This window comes from Perca flavescens, unplaced genomic scaffold (genome assembly GCF_004354835.1).
Source record: "Perca flavescens isolate YP-PL-M2 unplaced genomic scaffold, PFLA_1.0 EPR50_1.1_unplaced_scaf_8, whole genome shotgun sequence".
Taxonomy (NCBI): Eukaryota; Metazoa; Chordata; class Actinopteri; order Perciformes; family Percidae; genus Perca; species Perca flavescens.
This window is the reverse complement of record NW_021166735.1, coordinates 57,501-77,500: the sequence shown is the minus strand read 5'-3', so window position 1 is coordinate 77,500 and position 20,000 is coordinate 57,501. Positions and strand designations below refer to the sequence as shown.

Here is a 20,000-nt window from a genome sequence, read left to right as displayed (position 1 = left end):
TGTCTGTCTGTGCGCATGTGTTTGTGTGTCTGTCTGTGTGCATGTGTTTGTGTGTCTGTCTGTGTGTGTGTATTTGTGTGTCTGTGTGTGTGTGTCTGTCTGTGTGTGCGTGTGTCTGTCTCTGTGTGTGTGTGTCTGTCTGTGTGTGTGTATGTGTCTGTCTGTGCGCATGTGTTTGTGTGTCTGTCTGTGTGCATGTGTTTGTGTGTCTGTCTGTGTGTGTGTGCGTGTGTGTATGTCTTTCTGTGTGTGTATCTCTGTGTGTGTGAGTCTGTCTGTCTGTCTGTCTGTGTGTGTGTGTGTCTCTCTGTGTGTGTGTGTGTGTGTGTCTGTGTGTGCGTGTGTGTGTCAGTCTTTGTGTGTGTGCGTCTGTCTTTCTGTGTGTGTGCATGTGTGTGTGTGTGTCTGTCTGTCTTTCTGTGTGTGCATGTGTGTGTGTGTGTGTCTGTCTGTGTGTGTCTGTCTTTCTGTGTGTGAGTGTGTCTGTCTCTGTGTGTGAGTGTGTCTGTCTCTGTGCGTGTATCTGTCTGTGTGTGAGTGTGTCTGTCTGTCTGTGTGTGTGAGTGTGTCTGTCTGTGTGCATGTGTTTGTGTGTGTCTGTGTGTGTGTGGGTGTCTCTCTGTGTGTGTGTGTGTGTCTGTCTGTCTGTGCGTGTGTCTGTCTTTCTGTGTGTGCGTGTGTGTGTGTGTGTGTGTCTGTGTGTGTGTGTGTGTGTGTCTGTCTGTGTGTGTGTGTGTGTGTGTGTGTCTCTGTGTGTGTGTGTGTGTGTCTCTGTGTGTGTGTGTGTGTGTCTCTGTGTGTGTGTGTGTGTGTGTCTGTGTGTGTGTGTGTGTGTCTGTGTGTGTGTGTGTGTGTGTGTGTGTGTGTGTGTGTGTGTGTTGTTCCCATCAGTCACTGAGACACACAAACATAGGTCCATGTTGAAAGAAAAAACAAACAGTAGTTCCATTTAACTGTATGTGAGCAACTTTGAATAACAGGTCAAGTCTTTACTCAGTGTCTGAGTCCCAAATAATCTTTCGTATCAAATAAGTAATTAAATCCACTATTAGTCCTTTCCTTTTCTATTATGGTTAATTTTTAAAATCCTATTTATTACAGTCTGTCTGCCTAAAGCTCTTTACTTACTGCTACTCTCTTCTGCACTTTAATACTCTGAGCCCAAGCTCCTCCTATAGGTCTATATGCTGTATTTTACGAGGGTTTTTATCCTATTTATTTCCTTGTTGTATACTGACACTAGCTGGGGGAACAATATTTCATTTTTCGTACGTACGGAAGCACACATGACAATGACTACAAAGTCAGTTTTGAATCTTAATAATCCTGTAATGTAATCCTGATCCTTTATTTCTTTCTGTGTGTGTGTGTCTGTGTGTGAGTGTGTCTGTCTGTCTGTCTGTCTGTCTGTCTGTCTGTCTGTCTGTCTGTGTGTGTGTGTGTGTGTGTGTGTGTGTGTGTGTGTGTGTGTGTGTGTGTGTGTGTGTGTGTGTGTGTGTGTGTGTGTAATCCTGTAATGTAATCCTGATCCTTTATTTGCGTTCTTGTGCGTCAGCTGTCACCTCTGAGTGTCTGCTGCTTGCCTACAGCCCTGTACTGTAACACTACTGTGTGTGTACACAGGACACACACACACACACACACACACACCCCTGTTTAAATAGTAAGGGCTGAGGGAAGATAGGAGTGAGATAATAAAAGAAGCTTAGAGGTTAGTCTTGCAAACTAAACCAAAGAAATGACATTTCTTTTTTAAATACAATCCAGATTTCAGGGCTTTAAATCACTGCTTACAACCACACAATCCTATATGCTTCTGCATCAAAAGGGCCAATAAATACAATTTATTTTAATTATTTTGAACGGGGCTGTAATGTAACCTTACAGGACTAATGTTCAGCAGCAGTTAGAGTCCGCTGACAGACTGAGATTATTATTCTAAGTGTGTGACTACATTATGGGATGGATCCCTACAGAAATAGAGCTTTTAGTTAAAGAGTAAGACACAAAGACATGATGAAATATGAGCTGTAATGTGATCACAACGTTTCCGGTGAAAGCACTCGGAGGAGGAAGAGGAACCTTCAACATCCTGGTAGGTCAACAACCGTGGAGGAGGTGACACAACACACAAGGGGGCACGCACACACACACACACACACACACACACACACACACAGACAGACACACACAGAAACACAAACACACAGACAGACAGACAGAGACAGACAGACACACACAGAAACACACACAGACAGACACACACACACACACTGACAGACACACAGAAACACAAACACACACAGACAGACAAACACACACACAAACACACACTGACAGACACACACAGAAACACACACAGACAGACAGAGACAGACAGACAGACACACACAAACACAAACACACACAGACAGACACACACACACACACACAAACACACACACACAGACACTGACACAGAAACAGACACTGCCACACACAAACAGACAGACACACACACACATTAACAGACAGACAGATACACACACACACACACAGAAAACTTACTTGCACTGAAGTTTTGTCGTCTTGCCATTCTTGTTTTTCCTGTTCAAAAATTAAACGGGAAACAATTAAATCCTCCAAATAAGATCCAAAAAGAGAAGCTCGGTGATCGGTACTCCACGTACTGTATCATACCTGAACAGAGAGGAGAGAGGGAGAGATCAGAGACTGACCCGGGACAGAGAGGGAAGAGATCAGAGACTGACCCGGGACAGAGAGGGAGAGATCAGAGACTGACCCGGGACAGAGAGGGAAGAGATCAGAGACTGACCCGGGACAGAGAGGGAGAGATCAGAGACTGACCCGGGACAGAGAGGGAGAGATCAGAGACTGACCCGGGACAGAGAGGGAGAGATCAGAGACTGACCCGGGACAGAGAGGGAAGAGATCAGAGACTGACCCGGGACAGACAGGGAAGAGGATTACACTAAGAAGCTATAGATAGACACATGACCTGTGTCACTGACCTACTGTGACTGTGAGCATGTCTTGATGTGCAGCCTCTCAGACTCTCTCCCGTCCCGTGCTGTCCCGTCCCGTGAGGTGTTCTGTTAGCAGGAAGCTGCAGAAACAAACGGGTTGATCCTGTTCAGCCCCCCAACACACTTGATATTGGTTACCCTGGTTACAGTTCATACAGCCAATCAGCTGCAAACACAGGGTCAGAGTCCAAGGCGCTCCTCTTGAGATAAGGCAAAGAAAAGGCAGTTATTTACCTAGCAGTAATCAGACACAAAGCTATTCAAAGCTATTCAAAAGGAGCCAAACATACATTCAAAATACAGCCAGGGGGCGGAGCTTCTGGGGGGGGGGGGCGGAGCTTCAGCCCCCAAATGTTTCCTCCAAACCCTTTCGAATATTTGAGGTTTTTAGAATAACTTCAACTTTGTGTCATGTCCACTCAGTCTCTCAGAAGTTCTGTTACAAATACAACTGTACTATGTATTTATACAGGTAGAAAGTGCCGTTACAGTCATTCCCCGGCTGCAGCGATGGTGCAAAGACTCCGAGAGCGAAGTTGCGAAAGACCCCTGAAAACCCTGACCAATCAGAGCAGACTGGGTTGTTTTGGGAGGGAGGCTTAGGGCTGCCGCACACCGGCTGCGTGGCGTGTCCGTTTATATTTGGGTTCCCATGGTAACCGACGCCTATTTCTCACAAGACACATGCCAGCGTGTTGGAAGCGTTTCTAGGCAACATAGAATAGGAAAAGATGTTTATATGTCGTTTAGACACAAATACATATTAATAAATGACATGTTGATGTTTGAAAGTCTCGAGGTTTTGACACAAATGCAGATATATATACAGTACAGGCCAAAAGTTTGGACACACCTTCTCATTCAATGTGTTTCCTTTTTATTTTCATGACTATTTACATTGTAGATTCTCACTGAAGGCATCAAAACTATGAATGAACACATATGGAATTATGTACTTAACAAAAAGTGTGAAATAACTGAAAACATGTCTTATATTTTAGATTCTTCAAAGTAGCCACCCTTTGCTTTTTTTATTAATAAGGGAAATAATTCCACTAATTAACCCTGACAAAGCACACCTGTGAAGGTAAAACCATTTCAGGTGACTACCTCCATCCATCCATCTTCGTCCGCTTATCCGTGTCGGGTCGCTGGGGAGCAGCTCCAGCAGGGGACCCCAAACTTCCCTTTCCCGAGCAACATTAACCAGCTCCGACTGGGGATCCCGAGGCGTTCCCAGGCCAGGTTGGAGATATAATCCTTCCACCTAGTCCTGGGTCTTCCCGAGGCCTCCTCCCAGCTGGACCTCCCCTCCACCTAGTCCTGGGTCTTCCCGAGGCCTCCTCCCAGCTGGACCTCCCTCCACCTAGTCCTGGGTCTTCCCGAGGCCTCCTCCCAGCTGGACCTCCCTCCACCTAGTCCTGGGTCTTCCCGAGACCTCCTCCCAGCTGGACCTCCCTCCACCTAGTCCTGGGTCTTCCCGAGGCCTCCTCCCAGCTGGACGTGCCTGGAACACCTCCCTAGGGAGGCGCCCAGGGGCATCCTTACCAGATGCCCGAACCACCTCAACTGGCTCCTTTTCGACAAAGGAGCAGCGGCTCTACTCCGAGCTCCTCACGGATGACTGAGCTTCTCACCCTATCTCTAAGGGAGACGCCAGCCACCCTCCTGAGGAAACCCATTTCGCCGCTTGTACCCTGGATCTCGTTCTTTCGGTCATGACCCAGCCTTCATGACCATAGGTGAGGGTAGGAACGAAAACTGACTACCTCATGAAGCTCATTGAGAGAACACCAAGGGTTTGCGGAGTTATCAAAAAAAGCAAAGGGTGGCTACTTTGAAGAATCTAAAATATAAGACATGTTTTCACTTATTTCAGACTTTTTTGTTAAGTACATAATTCCATATGTGTTCATTCATAGTTTTGATGCCTTCAGTGAGAATCTACAATGTAAATAGTCATGAAGATAAAAAGGAAACACATTGAATGAGAAGGTGAGTCCAAACTTTTGGCCTGTACTATAAATGTACTTTTTATCGATTTTCTAATATCTCACCAGAAGGAAATATTCTGGAGCCTATTTTGCCGTCAATACTGCAGACGTTGTCTTTGCTGTAATCAGATCAGAATATATTTATGTTCATGGGAAACATCCATGTGTCCAGACAGGGCTAGCAGCAGCAGCAGCAGCATCGGACACCTTTCTGTGGGGAAAGACACAGAAAACACCACGCAGCCAGCGTGAAGCCGGCCTTAAAGAGACTGGCGCTAAAATGAAGTGTCTCAGACAGAGGCTGAATAGGGTAGTGGCTGTGACACATACCTTTGGTGTGGGAGACCAGGGTTCGATTCCCACTGCCATACATCGACCAATGTGTCCCTGAGCAAGACACTTAACCCCTAGTTGCTCCGGAGGTGTGTGACCTCTGACATATACTGTAATCTTAAGTCACTTTGGTTAAAAGCATCAGCTAAATGACTGATGTAATAATGAATACAGGTATATTCAGACAGACCTTTTTTTGAACATTAAAGCATGTAAACATGTTGTTGTAGAAACCCCAAAACACACAAATGAACCTGAACGAGTCATCGTCAACATTAGTCGTGTTTCTGTTTGAGAACGATGAAGACCGTTGGAGATATATATATATTAGGGCTGCCACCTCTCCGTCGATTAGTCGACTAATCAGTCGTTTTGGTCTTAGTCGACTAAGATTTCTTTAGTCGATTAGTCATTTTTTATGCTTATTCATGCTTAATTTATAATTTATAATAATTGATCATTTCCAAGAAACTTCTGAGCACATTTATGGTGAACACAAGATTTAAAGTGGTGCTTTTGCAGGATTAATTGTGGAGAAACTCAGTTTTACAGATGGTTAATTAACTACATTTATATTGTGCTTTTCTAGTCTTAACCACCTCTCAAAGCTCACAGCTCTGTCAATTAAATCAACTAATCGATTAGTCGACAAAATCCTATAAGTGTTAGTCGACTAAGAAGTTCTTTAGTCAAGCACAGCCCTAATATACATATAAATAAACATAAGGAACCCAGTAGTACCAACCCTGGTATGATCGGGGAGGAACTAAGGCTCCACATTTGGGTTAGACTTTGTGTCACCTCACCCCAAGATATCTGAATAAATACTGGGTTCTATGTACCCACAGGTCTCTCCTTCACACACACACACACACACACACACACACAAAGACACACACAAAGACACACACACACAGACAGACACATGCACACACACACACACAGACAGACACATGCACACACACACAAAGACACACACACACACACACACAGACAGACACACACACACAAAGACACACACACACACACACAGACAGACACACGCACACAAAGACACACACGCACACAGACAGACAGACAGACAGACAGACAGACAGACAGACAGACAGACAGACAGACAGAGACAGACAGACAGACACACACACACACACACAGACACACACAGACACATGCACACACAGAGACACACATGTAAAACGTAATACCGGTAATCAAATTAATTAAGACAAATATAAAGTGATGATGCAACTTTTTAATCTCCTTTCATGTTGTACAAACTGAGCGAGGAAGAGGAGGAGGAGGAGGAAGAGGAGGACCATGAGTTCAGTCTGTGTCTGAAGGGTCCTGTAGAAACTCTGAGTCGTCCATCAGGCCATGACGTCGTCAACATGAGGACCAAACTGCCGTCATCAGCGTTTAAATACAAAATAAAACTACTTCTTCTTTCTGTAAATAAATACAAAACTCTGTGATACGTCCACTCCAACCAACGGCTGAAGAGGTTCAACATCGATCTGGTTTCTCCTCTTTAGTTTTTTAGGGTCTCCGTAGAGACGGTTTCCACGTCAGCGGTCCAACGTGGTTGTCAGGGAAACGTCTCCGTAAACACTGACTCTCACCAGGTAGGGCTGCACAGGTAGAGCTACCATCACCAGGTAGGGCTGCACAGGTACAGCTACCATCACCAGGTAGGGCTGCACAGGTACAGCTACCATCACCAGGTAGGGCTGCACAGGTACAGCTACCATCACCAGGTAGGGCTGCACAGGTACAGCTACCATCACCAGGTAGGGCTGCACAGGTACAGCTACCATCACCAGGTAGGGCTGCACAGGTACAGCTACCATCACCAGGTAGGGCTGCACAGGTACAGCTACCATCACCAGGTAGGGCTGCACAGGTACAGCTACCAATCTGCAGACACACGGCAGCTCAGACACTGCTGTTGTTAGGATGTGACCGATAAACATCCATGGTCCTATTTTAACCGTCTAAGGGCACAGCGTGAAGCGCCTGGCACAGGTGTGTTTACACACAACGGTACCCAATAATAGGGCTGGGTTGAAATAATGGATTCTCCAATTAAAATCCATCTTTGTTTTGAGTGACCTCATAGATGTCTAAAAAAAAAAAAAATCATAAAATTGATCTTTCAATAAATGCTTTTTTGGTGGCCGGGTTGGTCAGCGGGTAGAGCAGGCGCACATATACATAGAGGTTTCTCCCCAGGGTTGGAGTCCGACCTGTGACTGTTTCCTACCCCCCCCTCTCTCTTTCTCTCTGTGTATGGAAGACCAATGTGTCTCCACGGTGCTCTATGTCTCCTCTGGACAGGCCTGAACCAGTTATTTAATCTGAAATGTAACGGAATCTGTTGAGGAAATACCCAGCCCTATACCTGTATACCTGTATACCTGTATACCTGTATAAATGTATAAATGTATAAATGTGCAGCAGCCCTTCTGTTACAGCGCTCTACATCTCCAGGTATTCTAACATTTCACCTGATATATGAAGCTAAAATGAAATCCAATCGGGATCTTTTGAATCTAGTCGATTCAGGAAATCATGGCGATACCCTAACCTTAATCTAGGGCTGTCACGGTACAGTTTTTTCTTGGTACGGTGGTTAAACGCAACCTTCTTATGAGAGTAGCGCAAGTAATGCTGCGTTTCAGGCAGCCCGTAACTCGTGTTTTCACAACTTTCTACTGATAAAAGCACCGTGGAACAGCAGTCAAACCAGTAACGTACTCCCAGTGATCTGGTACCAGATGGTTGGACTCCCAGTTACAGTTTCTGACGTCACACACAAACAACGATGGCGCCCCCTGTTGATGCTGTACAGACGCCGGTGATTAACGGTGAGAAATAGAAATAAATAGACATTAATAGGCAAGGTAAAGTAATTGCACCGCACACTGTAATCAAAGCAACACACATAACGATTGTTGTTCGCTTCCGAGTCGTGAAGTCGTAAGTTACGGGCTAAAAACTGTCTTGAATGCAGCATTGGAGCAAGAATGGCAGGGTGGCCCTCCTGATCGTGTCCCAGATCTATGTCTCCAGGACTCTGTGTGGAGGACCGACATGTCTCCGTCTCGGTGGTCTGTCGGGGAGGCTTTTCTCCTCCAGACTGGAGGTCCAGACCTCCGCCACTAGGTGTTGAAATTAATCAAATAATCGATGCATGGAATCGTGGATGTGGATCGATAATCGGCTGGCTCATAATGGATTATTTCTGTTTATAATGTAATGTAGGACTAACAACATCTCTGTTTACATATTCTGGTATGAGTTTGGCACATTCAGGAGGTGCCATGTGCTCAGTGCTGTATAGTTTTATGTATGCAGTTTATTTAGTATTAGAGCACTGCAGAATGTTCGGTTTTTAAAGCTTGAAAAGTTATGAATTAAATATCCTACATGGCTTTAATAGTAAAAATGACGCATGGAAATGCATCGAGATATCGAATCGCTGACGTGATAATTGTAATTGAATTGAATCGGGAGATCAGTGAAGACTCACACCTCTAGCGGTAACCGTCCCAGCTAGGGTTGGGTACCGAAACTCGGTGCCAATAGGGAACCGGTGCCGACGTAAACGGTAGTAATGAGACCGAATAAGAACGAAAGTTTCGGTGCCTCATTTCGGTGCTCGACTTTACACTACACCTGACAGCATGTAACGTTAGCCTAGCTTTAGCTAGCAGCTGGATTAATCACGGTTAAAATGCTGACAGCTAACGTTAAACAGTGTAAAGTGTGACTGTGTTTCACTGTGGAGGACTTCTACAATTCATAGATATACAGTATGTTTATATGGTCGGAATTAAACAACACAGACGGTGCGTTCACTTGCAGCTGCCGTTGTCGGAATAAAACAACACAGATTCACTTAAAACAGGTAGCCTCGTGGTGCATTGACAGTAATTGTAAAATACCCTTTTCCCATCTGGGGTTCAACAGCAATTTACTGGTGAAATAAGTTATTGTTATTGTTATTACGTTATTATTAAATCTTTAATTTTGACCATGGCCTTAGCAATAAACAAGTCACTGACTGTTGTTTACTACCCTTATTTTATTTTTTTTTTAACTTTATTGAAAAGTACCGGTTCAGGCACCGTTTTAAAAGTATCGATTTAGCACCGGAATCGAAAAAAAAACAAACGATACCCAACCCTAGTCCCAGCCCTATCCTGATTATAAAGTGTAACTGTGCAGCCCTCCTGATCGTGTCACAGCGCTCTACGTAGGTCAATGGTGGGCGAATTGCGTTGAAAAACACGCTAAAAAGCGAGAATGTGTCTTGATAACACGCCAAAATGGCATACCAGTTGGCGTGTCGTACATACGCCACTTCATGACATCAGTAGGGCTGCTCCCTCTTAGTGGATTAGTCGACTATTCGGTGGTTTTGGTCTTAGTCAGCTTAGATCTCTTTAGTCCATTAGTCATGTCTGATGCTGTTTTTTCATGCTGAATGACTTATTTCCAAGAAACGTACGAGCACATCTCTGGTAAACACAAGAATTAAAGTGGTGCTTTTAGCACGACTCTTTGCGGAGGAACTCAGATTTACAGATCTGTCGATTTTAAATCAACTAATCGATTAGTCGGTACAGTTGAACGAGTGTTAGTCGACTAAGAATTTCTTTAAAATGGAGCACACAGCCCCAGTGATCAGTCCGTAACTGTGCAGCCCTCCTGATCGTGTCCCAGCGCTCTACGTCTCCAGGACTCTGTGTGGAGGACCGACATGTCTCCGTCTCGGTGGTCTGTCGGGGAGGCTTTTCTCCTCCAGACTGGAGGTCCAGACCTGCGTCTCTACAGCAGCCTACATGAGTGCGTTGAGGTGTCCGGCGTGTCCCACAGAGTTCATCATCAGAGCCCTCTGGTCCAGCGCGGCTCTCTCCTGCTCCACCATGGCCCGGTCGCGCTCCACGGCGGCGCGCTCCCTCTCCAGCCACAGCCTCTCGGCCTGCACGGCGGCCCTCTCTCGCTCCAGCGCCGCGCGGTCTCGGTCCGCCATCTCGCGATCGCGCTCCAGCGCCGCGCGCTCCCTCTCCACCATCTCCCACTCGCGCTCCAGCGCGCCGCCGGAGCAAGCCTCCGACAACCGCTGGTTCGGCTCCCCTCCACCTAGGGCTGGGGCGATACGGAGAAAATCAAATATCACCATATTTTTTTAAACCAAACACCTCGATATCGATACCGCAACGATATGGTGGTTTTGACTATAATTGGTGCTTTCACAAAATATTCACACAATGAGGTTTTTGATGAATAATCATCAGTAATGATTGGGCTTAATTTATCTTTGACTTTTTAAATGTTTTATCCTCATCCAATGTATTTCAATGTGGTTGTACCTTGTGAAGCACTTTGTGATTTTTATCTGTGAAAAGCGCTCTATAAATAAACTTTACTTACTTACTAATGTGGATTTAATGACTAAGTGGGTAAAAGTAAGTACTAGAGAAGTTACAACTAGGGTTTGAACTGATTCCTACTTGGAATCGTTTCAAAAATTACAATTCCAGCGAAATCATTTCTTTATTGGAATCGCCGCAAGCCTCCGCACTTTGTGATTTTTATCTGTGAAAAGCGCTCTATAAATAAACTTCACTTACTTACTTTCTTACTTACTAATGTGGATATAATGACTAAGTGGGTAAAGGTGAATAATAGAACAGTTACAACTAGGGTTTGGCATCGAGAACCGATTCCTACTTGGAATCGCTCGGAGGATTTGGTTTCAAATCTGATCACGGGGTTCCCAATTTAACATGCGCAAGTTTTGGTTTCCGTAGAATCCAGGCGCTTGTTGTGTTGCAGCCGTGGAGCTCAGTGAGCGGCGCTCCAGTCTGGCTTTAGTTTACGTTGAAAAAGCCCCGTCAAACTGCAACCCACCTTTGAATCAAAATAAATCTTTCATCTTATTTGTGAAATAAGCACGTGACCCCTTTCAACTCCACCGCTCAAAGAATCGGAAGCGAGAATCGATAAGAACCGGAATTGAAAGGAAGAATCGGGATTGAAATCTTAACAATGCCCAACCCTAGTTACAACAGTCTGATAAGTTCAGAAAAGTGACATCACTTTACTGTAATGCTGCCTTTAAAACCAGGAACAGACACTTCAGTCCTTCCTGAAAAATGTTTAAAATTTTTTTTTGATATATATATATATATATATATATAAATAAAATAATATAGACAGCAGGAGAACTTAAACAAAGACATTTAAGTAGACAGCAGATATTAAGATAGCTTTCTTATTGGATACCAACTTAAGAGACTCAACGTATATGTCAGATTCAAACTCCAACACCCGGCTTTACGATGATGTCGCGTAATGACGTCACTACATAACGTTCCCATGGCAACAGGGGAAAATGGCCGCTCTTGTGTGAAGTAAACGCAACATTTTTCAACTTTCTGCTAAGATATATTATGGGACTTTTTTTTGCAACGAAAATGAGGGGATTATGAAATTATGCAAAGCCCCGAATATTTTGCACGGAAATCGGCAATTTATTAGGGGTGGGGGAAAAAAATCGATACAGCGTAGTATCGCGATATTTTTCGTGGCAATACTGTATCGATACACAGATGCCAAGTATCGATCTTTTATGATGCATGTGTTCGTCAGTCTGTCTGCTTGACAATCACATTTTGCAGCAATAAAATTGAAGTGAGATGAACAGACAGAGAAATTTATATTTTTAGATAAAACCGATGTTGACAAAATTTTCCTTTGGGGACATCATTTGAAATTGGGGAAAAATTTGAAGTTGGAAAAAAGGTAATACATTGCAATATATCGCAGAATATTGCAATATGTTTAAAATTGCAATACTATCGTATCGGGACATAAGTATCGTGATGATATCGTATCGTGAGGCCTCTGGTGATTCCCACCCCTACAATTTATGCGGCGAAAGTGCGCATAAATATGCAGACTTTGGCTGATTATGCGTTGAATTATGCGATCGCATAATCACATTTTTCTGGAGGGACTGAAACTTAAGCCATATTACGATATTCAAAATCTAAGACGATATCTAGTCTCATACAGTACAGGCCAAAAGTTTGGACACACCTTCTCATTCAATGTGTTTCTTTATTTTAATGACTATTTACATGGTAGATTCTCACTGAAGGCATCAAAACTATGAATGAACACATATGGAATTATGAACTTAACAAAAAAGTGTGAAATAACTGAAAACATGTCTTATATTTTAGATTCTTCAAAGTAGCCACCCTTTGCTTTTTTTGATAACTCTGCAAACCCTTGGTGTTCTCTCAATGAGCTTCATGAGGTAGTCACCTGAAATGGTTTTACCTTCACAGGTGTGATTTGTCAGGGTTAATTAGTGGAATTATTTCCCTTATTAATAAAAAAGCAAAGGGTGGCTACTTTGAAGAATCTAAAATATAAGACATGTTTTCAGTTATTTCACACTTTTTTGTTAAGTACATAATTCCATATGTGTTCATTCATAGTTTTGATGCCTTCAGTGAGAATCTACAATGTAAATAGTCATGAAAATAAAAAGGAAACGCACTGAATGAGAAGGTGTGTCCAAACGTTTGGCCTGTACTGTATATCGATATAATATCCATATATCGCCCAGCTCTACCTCCACCACTGTCGTTGCGGCTGTCACCGAACACCTCCTGTGCGTAGTCAGAGGAGGACGTGGGAGGTGGAGGTACGGTGGCAGCGGTGGCCCGGGCCCGGTGTCTGGGGGCTGGGTCGGGGTACTGCTCGTCGTCATGGGTTACGGGGGTGAGGAGAGGGGCGCTGGTCGCCAGGCGACCCTCCATCGCTTCGTTCATCAGGTGAAACCAGGGCCAGGAGGAGGAGCTGTCCGCTACGTTCTCCATCCCAACGGGAGGGTACTTCAGATCCTACAGAGAGAGAGAGAGAGACAGAGACAGAGAGAGAGACAGAGAGAGAGAGAGAGAGAGAGAGAGAGACAGAGACAGAGAGAGAGAGAGAGAGAGAGAGACAGAGAGAGAGAGAGACAGAGAGAGAGAGAGAGACAGAGAGAGAGAGAGAGAGAGAGAGAGAGAGAGAGAGAGAGAGAGAGAGAGAGAGAGAGAGAGAGAGAGAGAGAGAGAGAGAGAGAGAGAGAGAGAGAGAGAGAGAGAGAGAGAGAGAGAGAGACAGAGAGAGAGAGAGAGAGACAGAGAGAGAGAGAGACAGAGAGAGAGACAGAGACAGAGAGAGAGAGAGAGAGAGAGAGAGAGAGAGAGAGAGAGAGAGAGAGAGAGAGAGAGAGAGAGAGAGAGAGAGAGAGAGAGAGAGAGAGAGAGAGAGAGAGACAGAGAGAGAGACAGAGAGAGAGAGAGAGACAGAGAGAGATAGAGAGACAGAGAGAGAGAGAAAGAGAGACAGACAGAGAGAGACAGAGAGAGAGAGAGAGACACAAAGAGAGAGAGACAAAGAGAGACAGACAGAGAGAGAGAGACAGAGAGAGAGACAGAGAGAGACAGAGAGAGACAGATAGATAGAGAGACAGAGAGAGACAGAGAGAGAGAGACAGATAGATAGAGAGAGAGAGAGAGAGAGAGAGACAGAGAGAGAGAGAGACAGATAGATAGAGAGACAGAGAGAGAGAGACAGATAGATTTGATTTTTGAAAAAACTTTATTTACAATTTTAACAGTATCGGTTCACAATAAATTTTAACAATATCTCTCCACCATAAACACCTACAGAAATTAAAAAGAAAAAACCAAATCACCTTCACAAACAGCACACAACGCACCATGACTGCACCATATCAATTCAAAAGTTGAAAGATCACTCATAGTTTTATAAAACCGAAAATCAATCAAGACTAGATTTGATCGAAGTTAAAAAAAAAAAAACATACGTTCACATCATTACTACATTTTTGATCCACTCTGTTTTTCCTGCTGATGTAAATAGCCATTTTTGCCCTAGAATGAAATTCAACAATTAACAAATGAAACGTTTTTTCCGAAAGTACTTAAAACCCAAGATAAAGGTCTCAATACAAAACGTTTCATCAAACCTCAAAAACAATTCTTCTAATCTCATAACCAAAGGTTCTAATCTAACACAATGCATGAAAGCATGAAAAACAGTCTCCCTTTGAGGACAGAAAGGACAAGCTGAATCAACTTCTGGATTCAACACTGAAATAAAAGAATTGACAGCAATGGCACCATGGAGAATTCTCCATTGCATATCACCAAACCTTTTAGACAATGGTGGCTTATATAGTGATCTCCATTCAGGTTTTACATCATTTCTCAGTTTAAAAACAGAACGCCATGGTGTATCGATTCTCTTTTCTATCACTTTCTTATTAAAAACCAAAACACAGGCTCTATACAGTTTCTTTCCATCACTGTGGGACCATAGAGCTGTGGGAACATAGGGCTGTGGGAACATAGAGCTGTGGGAACATAGGGCTGTGGGAACATAGGGCTGTGGGAACATAGAGCTGTGGGAACATAGGGCTGTGGGAACATAGAGCTGTGGGAACATAGAGCTGTGGGAACATAGGGCTGTGGGAACATAGAGCTGTGGGACCATAGAGCTGTGGGAACATAGGGCTGTGGGAACATAGGGCTGTGGGAACATAGGGCTGTGGGAACATAGGGCTGTGGGAACATAGGGCTGTGGGAACATAGGGCTGTGGGACCATAGAGCTGTGGGAACATAGGGCTGTGGGAACATAGGGCTGTGGGAACATAAAGCTGTGGGACCATAGGGCTGTGGGAACATAAAGCTGTGGGACCATAGGGCTGTGGGAACATAAGGCTGTGGGAACATAGGGCTGTGGGAACATAGGGCTGTGGGAACATAGGGCTGTGGGAACATAGGGCTGTGGGAACATAGGGCTGTGGGAACATAGAGCTGTGGGAACATGGGGCTGTGGGAACATAGAGCTGTGGGAACATAGAGCTGTGGGAACATAGAGCTGTGGGAACATAGAGCTGTGGGAACATAGGGCTGTGGGAACATAGGGCTGTGGGAACATAGGGCTGTGGGAACATGGGGCTGTGGGAACATGGGGCTGTGGGAACATAGAGCTGTGGGAACATAGGGCTGTGGGAACATAGAGCTGTGGGAACATAGGGCTGTGGGAACATAGAGCTGTGGGAACATAGGGCTGTGGGAACATAGAGCTGTGGGAACATAGAGCTGTGGGAACATAGAGCTGTGGGAACATAGTGCTGTGGGAACATAGAGCTGTGGGAACATAGAGCTGTGGGAACATAGAGCTGTGGGAACATAGAGCTGTGGGAACATAGAGCTGTGGGAACATAGGGCTGTGGGAACATAGGGCTGTGGGAACATAGGGCTGTGGGAACATAGGGCTGTGGGAACATAGAGCTGTGGGAACATAGGGCTGTGGGAACATAGAGCTGTGGGAACATAGAGCTGTGGGAACATAGAGCTGTGGGAACATAGAGCTGTGGGAACATAGAGCTGTGGGAACATAGGGCTGTGGGAACATAGAGCTGTGGGAACATGGGGCTGTGGGAACATGGGGCTGTGGGAACATGGGGCTGTGGGAACATAGAGCTGTGGGAACATAGGGCTGTGGGAACATAGAGCTGTGGGAACATAGAGCTGTGGGAACATAGGGCTGTGGGAACATAGAGCTGTGGGAACATAGAGCTGTGGGAACATAGAGCTGTGGGAACATAGTGCTGTGGGAACATAGAGCTGTGGGAACATAGAGCTGTGGGAACATAGAGCTGTGGGAACATAGAGCTGTGGAACATAGAGCTGTGGAACATAGAGCTGTGGGAACATAGAGCTGTGGGAACATAGAGCTGTGGGAACATAGAGCTGTGGGAACATAGGGCTGTGGGAACATAGGGCTGTGGGAACATAGAGCTGTGGGAACATAGGGCTGTGGGAACATAGAGCTGTGGGAACATAGAGCTGTGGGAACATAGAGCTGTGGGAACATAGAGCTGTGGGACCATAGGGCTGTGGGAACATAGAGCTGTGGGAACATAGAGCTGTGGGAACATAGAGCTGTGGGAACATAGAGCTGTGGGACCATAGGGCTGTGGGAACATAGAGCTGTGGGAACATAGAGCTGTGGGAACATAGGGCTGTGGGACTTACTAGGGGCGGGAATCATCAGAGGCCTCACGATACGATATCATCACAAAACTCATGTCACGATACGATATTATTGCGATTTTGAACATACTGCGATATTCTGCAATGTATTACCTTTATTCTAACTTCAGATTTGTTTTCCAATTTCAAATGATGTCCCCAAAAGGAAATTTTTGTCAGCATCTGTTTAATCTAACAGTTGCGCCCCTAAAATTTTCAGTAGGGGGCCCTAGTGAAAAAAGTTAGTCTGGAGCCCTGTATAATGTTGCACAGCGTGATATTGCGACAACGATACTGAGTCGATAGATCATGCACCCCTAGTGAAAACACACAGGCCATTAGTGGACAAACCTTGTATCTCCTCTTCAGATTGTCCCATTTCTTGGCCATCTGGTGGGTGGAGACTTTCCCCTGCAGCCCCAGCTCCTTCAGGATGGCCCTGAGGGACACCGAGAACACCGGGACACTTTAACGTTAACTTCTACAGCAAGTGTGTCAAACTTTTTTCAACTTTTTTGTCGTCTTTTCTGTCGTTAACTTTCTTTGCTTTATTTTTTTTTTTTAGGTCTTTATGTCGACCGAGCTGTAAGTGAGAGGATTATATCAGACATGCAATAATACAATAAAAGATGCTCTATTTTTACGATGAAATAATAGCATGTGAAAAACCTAAACCTGTCTGGCCCTGGATGCGATTCTTGTTTTGCAGCGTGGCCTTCTGGGAAGTTGAGTTTGACACCCCTGGTCTACAGGGACACAGTCATACGTTAACGTCTACAGCAGGGGTGTCAAACTCAATTTCCCAGAGGGCCACGCTGGAAAATAAGAATCACATCAAGGGCCTGGACATGTTTAGTTTATTGACATGTGTTTATTTAATTGAAGAAGTCTTTGACTGTATTATTGTGTGTGTCATATGGTCTTCTCACTCACAGTTTGGTCGACATTAAGTCCTAAAGAAGTCAGAAGAAAGTTCCTCAGCCGTCATAGAAGAGAAGCGCCCAAAAACTGTACATCGGAAAAATTGACAAAAACGTCGAAAAAAATGTCGGAAAATGACAAAATGTCCGAAAGAGTGACTTTAACGTTAACGTCTAGAGGTACACCGGACTCTACTCTACTCGCATGGACTCTACTCGCGTGGAGTCTACTCTACTCGCCTGGACTCGACTCGCCTGGACTCTACTCTACTCGCCTGGACTCTACTCTACTCGCCTGGACTCTACTCTACTCGCCTGGACTCTACTCTACTCGCCTGGACTCTACTCTACTCGCCTGGACTCTACTCACATGGACTCTACTCTACTCTACTCGCCTGGACTCTACTCTACTCACATGGACTCTACTCTACTCTACTCACATGGACTCTACTCGCGTGGAGTCTACTCTACTCGCCTGGACTCGACTCGCCTGGACTCTACTCTACTCGCCTGGACTCTACTCTACTCACATGGACTCTACTCTACTCACATGGACTCTACTCTACTCACATGGACTCTACTCTACTCGCATGGACTCTACTCGCGTGGAGTCTACTCTACTCGCCTGGACTCTACTCTACTCGCCTGGACTCTACTCTACTCGCCTGGACTCTACTCTACTCGCCTGGACTCTACTCTACTCTACTCGCCTGGACTCTACTCTACTCTACTCGCCTGGACTCTACTCTACTCGCCTGGACTCTACTCTACTCTACTCACATGGACTCTACTCTACTCGCCTGGACTCTACTCTACTCTACTCACATGGACTCTACTCTACTCTACTCATATGGACTCTACTCTACTCGCGTGGGCTCTACTCGCGTGGGCTCTACTCTACTCGCCTGGACTGGACTCTACTCACCTGGACTGGACTCTACTCTACTCGCCTGGACTCTACTCTACTCTACTCGCCTGGACTGGACTCTACTCGCCTGGACTGGACTGGACTGGACTCTACGCCTGGACTGGACTCTACTCGCCTGGACTGGACTCTACTCGCCTGGACTGGACTCTACTCGCCTGGACTGGACTCTACTCTACTCTACTCGCCTGGACTCTACTCTACTCTACTCGCCTGGACTGGACTCTACTCGCCTGGACTGGACTCTACTCGCCTGGACTGGACTCTACTCGCCTGGACTCGACTCTACTCGCCTGGACTCTACTCGTCTGGACTCTGAGCCGAGCCGGTACTAGCGGTGGGTAAGCTCCGTTATTCGTGGTATAAAAGATGGCTTCTTACTTCCAGGCAGCTTTGGCAGCGTTTCTCCTCCCGGTGAACAGAGCCTCGTTAGCAGCTCGCAGTTTAATCAGCCTCCGGGTGTCCTGGTCTGTCACTGGGGCAGACAGACAGGTACAGACAGACAGGTACAGGTAGAGACAGACAGGTACAGACAGACAGGTACAGACAGACAGGTACAGGTAGAGACAGACAGGTACAGAGAGAAAGGTACAGAGAGACAGACAGGTACAGGCAAGTAAAGAGGGACAGGTACAGAGAGATAGGTACAGAGAGACAGGTACAGAGAGACAGACAGGTACAGGCAGGTACAGAGAGAAGGGTACAGAGAGACAGGTACAGAGAGACAGACAGGTACAGGCAGGTACAGGCAGGCACAGAGAGAAAGGTACAGAGAGACAGACAGGTACAGAGAGACAGGCACAGAGAAACAGACAGGTACAAAGCGACAGGTACAGAGAGACAGACAGGTACAGACAGACAGGTACAGAGAGACAGACAGGTAAAGGCAGGCACAGAGAGAAAGGTACAGAGAGACAGACAGGTACAGAGAGACAGGTACAGAGAAACAGACAGGTACAGAGAGAAAGGTACAGAGAGACAGGTACAGAGAGACAGACAGGTACAGGCAGGTACCGAGAGACAGACAGGTAAAGGCAGGCACAGAGAGAAAGGTACAGAGAGACAGACAGGTACAAAGAGACAGGTACAGAGAGACAGGAGCAGAGAGACAGGTAGAGAGAGACAGACAGGTACAGAGAGAAAGACAGGTTAGAAATATGTTGCAAAAATGCAATTTCACAAGTTCAGGTATCGGAATCGGGAAGCAAAAAAGTGGTATCGGACCATCTCTACTTCCGTCCACACGAAAACGCAGTTTCAGGGCACAGTAACCGACCATTTTTGAAAACTCCGGGCCAGGGTGAGCATTTTCATAACCGCCGGTTACAGTGTTGTCGTGTGGACGGTATAACCGGGTTTTTTGCCTTGCGACGTCAGAGTGTGCGCCGCTAACTGCTTTGTTGAGGTTTGTTGACGATTCTTTGCAATTGGCGGATGAGTAGGATGTAGCTTTTTTTCCAGGCTTCTGATTGGCCAAGGTGACTTTACCATTTGGGTTATATCGCCGCCTGCTGGTGTGGCATGCTCTTGACAGCGCTTGACGGCGTGTTTTTGCGTTTTCATGTGGACGGAGATTTATTTGAAACTGAGCATGTGCGGATGGGTTTTTTTTTTATTTTTTTATTTTAAACGGAGGAGAAAAAACTCTGGTTATAAAAATACCCGTGTCCGT

The 20,000-nt window shown here is 45.5% G+C and overlaps 3 protein-coding genes across 3 annotated transcripts in view; all 3 read right to left on the bottom strand.

Annotated features, from left to right (window-relative positions):
• LOC114552156 (protein FAM3C) overlaps window positions 1-2,574 on the bottom strand; it is a 20,180-nt gene extending 17,606 nt beyond the window's left edge. The window contains exon 1 of the mRNA XM_028572793.1: window positions 2,548-2,574. The gene's annotated coding sequence lies outside the window, so the exon portion shown is untranslated. The remainder of the gene's footprint in view (window positions 1-2,547) is intronic.
• Window positions 2,575-6,585: 4,011 nt separating this feature from the next.
• Window positions 6,586-8,662, bottom strand: LOC114552153 (phosphatase and actin regulator 4-A-like). Its single transcript, XM_028572791.1, has 2 exons — window positions 7,264-8,662; window positions 6,586-7,230 (listed from the first exon to the last, which is right to left on the bottom strand). Exons 1-2 carry the CDS (start codon window positions 7,321-7,323, stop codon window positions 6,919-6,921), a joined length of 372 nt encoding a protein of 123 aa, XP_028428592.1. The 5' UTR covers window positions 7,324-8,662; the 3' UTR covers window positions 6,586-6,918.
• A 1,281-nt stretch (window positions 8,663-9,943) lies between these two features.
• Window positions 9,944-20,000, bottom strand: part of LOC114552160 (uncharacterized) — a 35,955-nt gene continuing 25,898 nt past the window's right edge. Inside the window, exons 11-14 of the mRNA XM_028572796.1 lie at window positions 18,710-18,803; window positions 16,835-16,922; window positions 13,005-13,275; window positions 9,944-10,504 (exon numbers count right to left, since the gene is read on the bottom strand). Of these exons, the coding sequence (XP_028428597.1) occupies window positions 10,194-10,504; window positions 13,005-13,275; window positions 16,835-16,922; window positions 18,710-18,803 (764 nt within the window). The 3' untranslated portion in view covers window positions 9,944-10,193. The remainder of the gene's footprint in view (window positions 10,505-13,004; window positions 13,276-16,834; window positions 16,923-18,709; window positions 18,804-20,000) is intronic.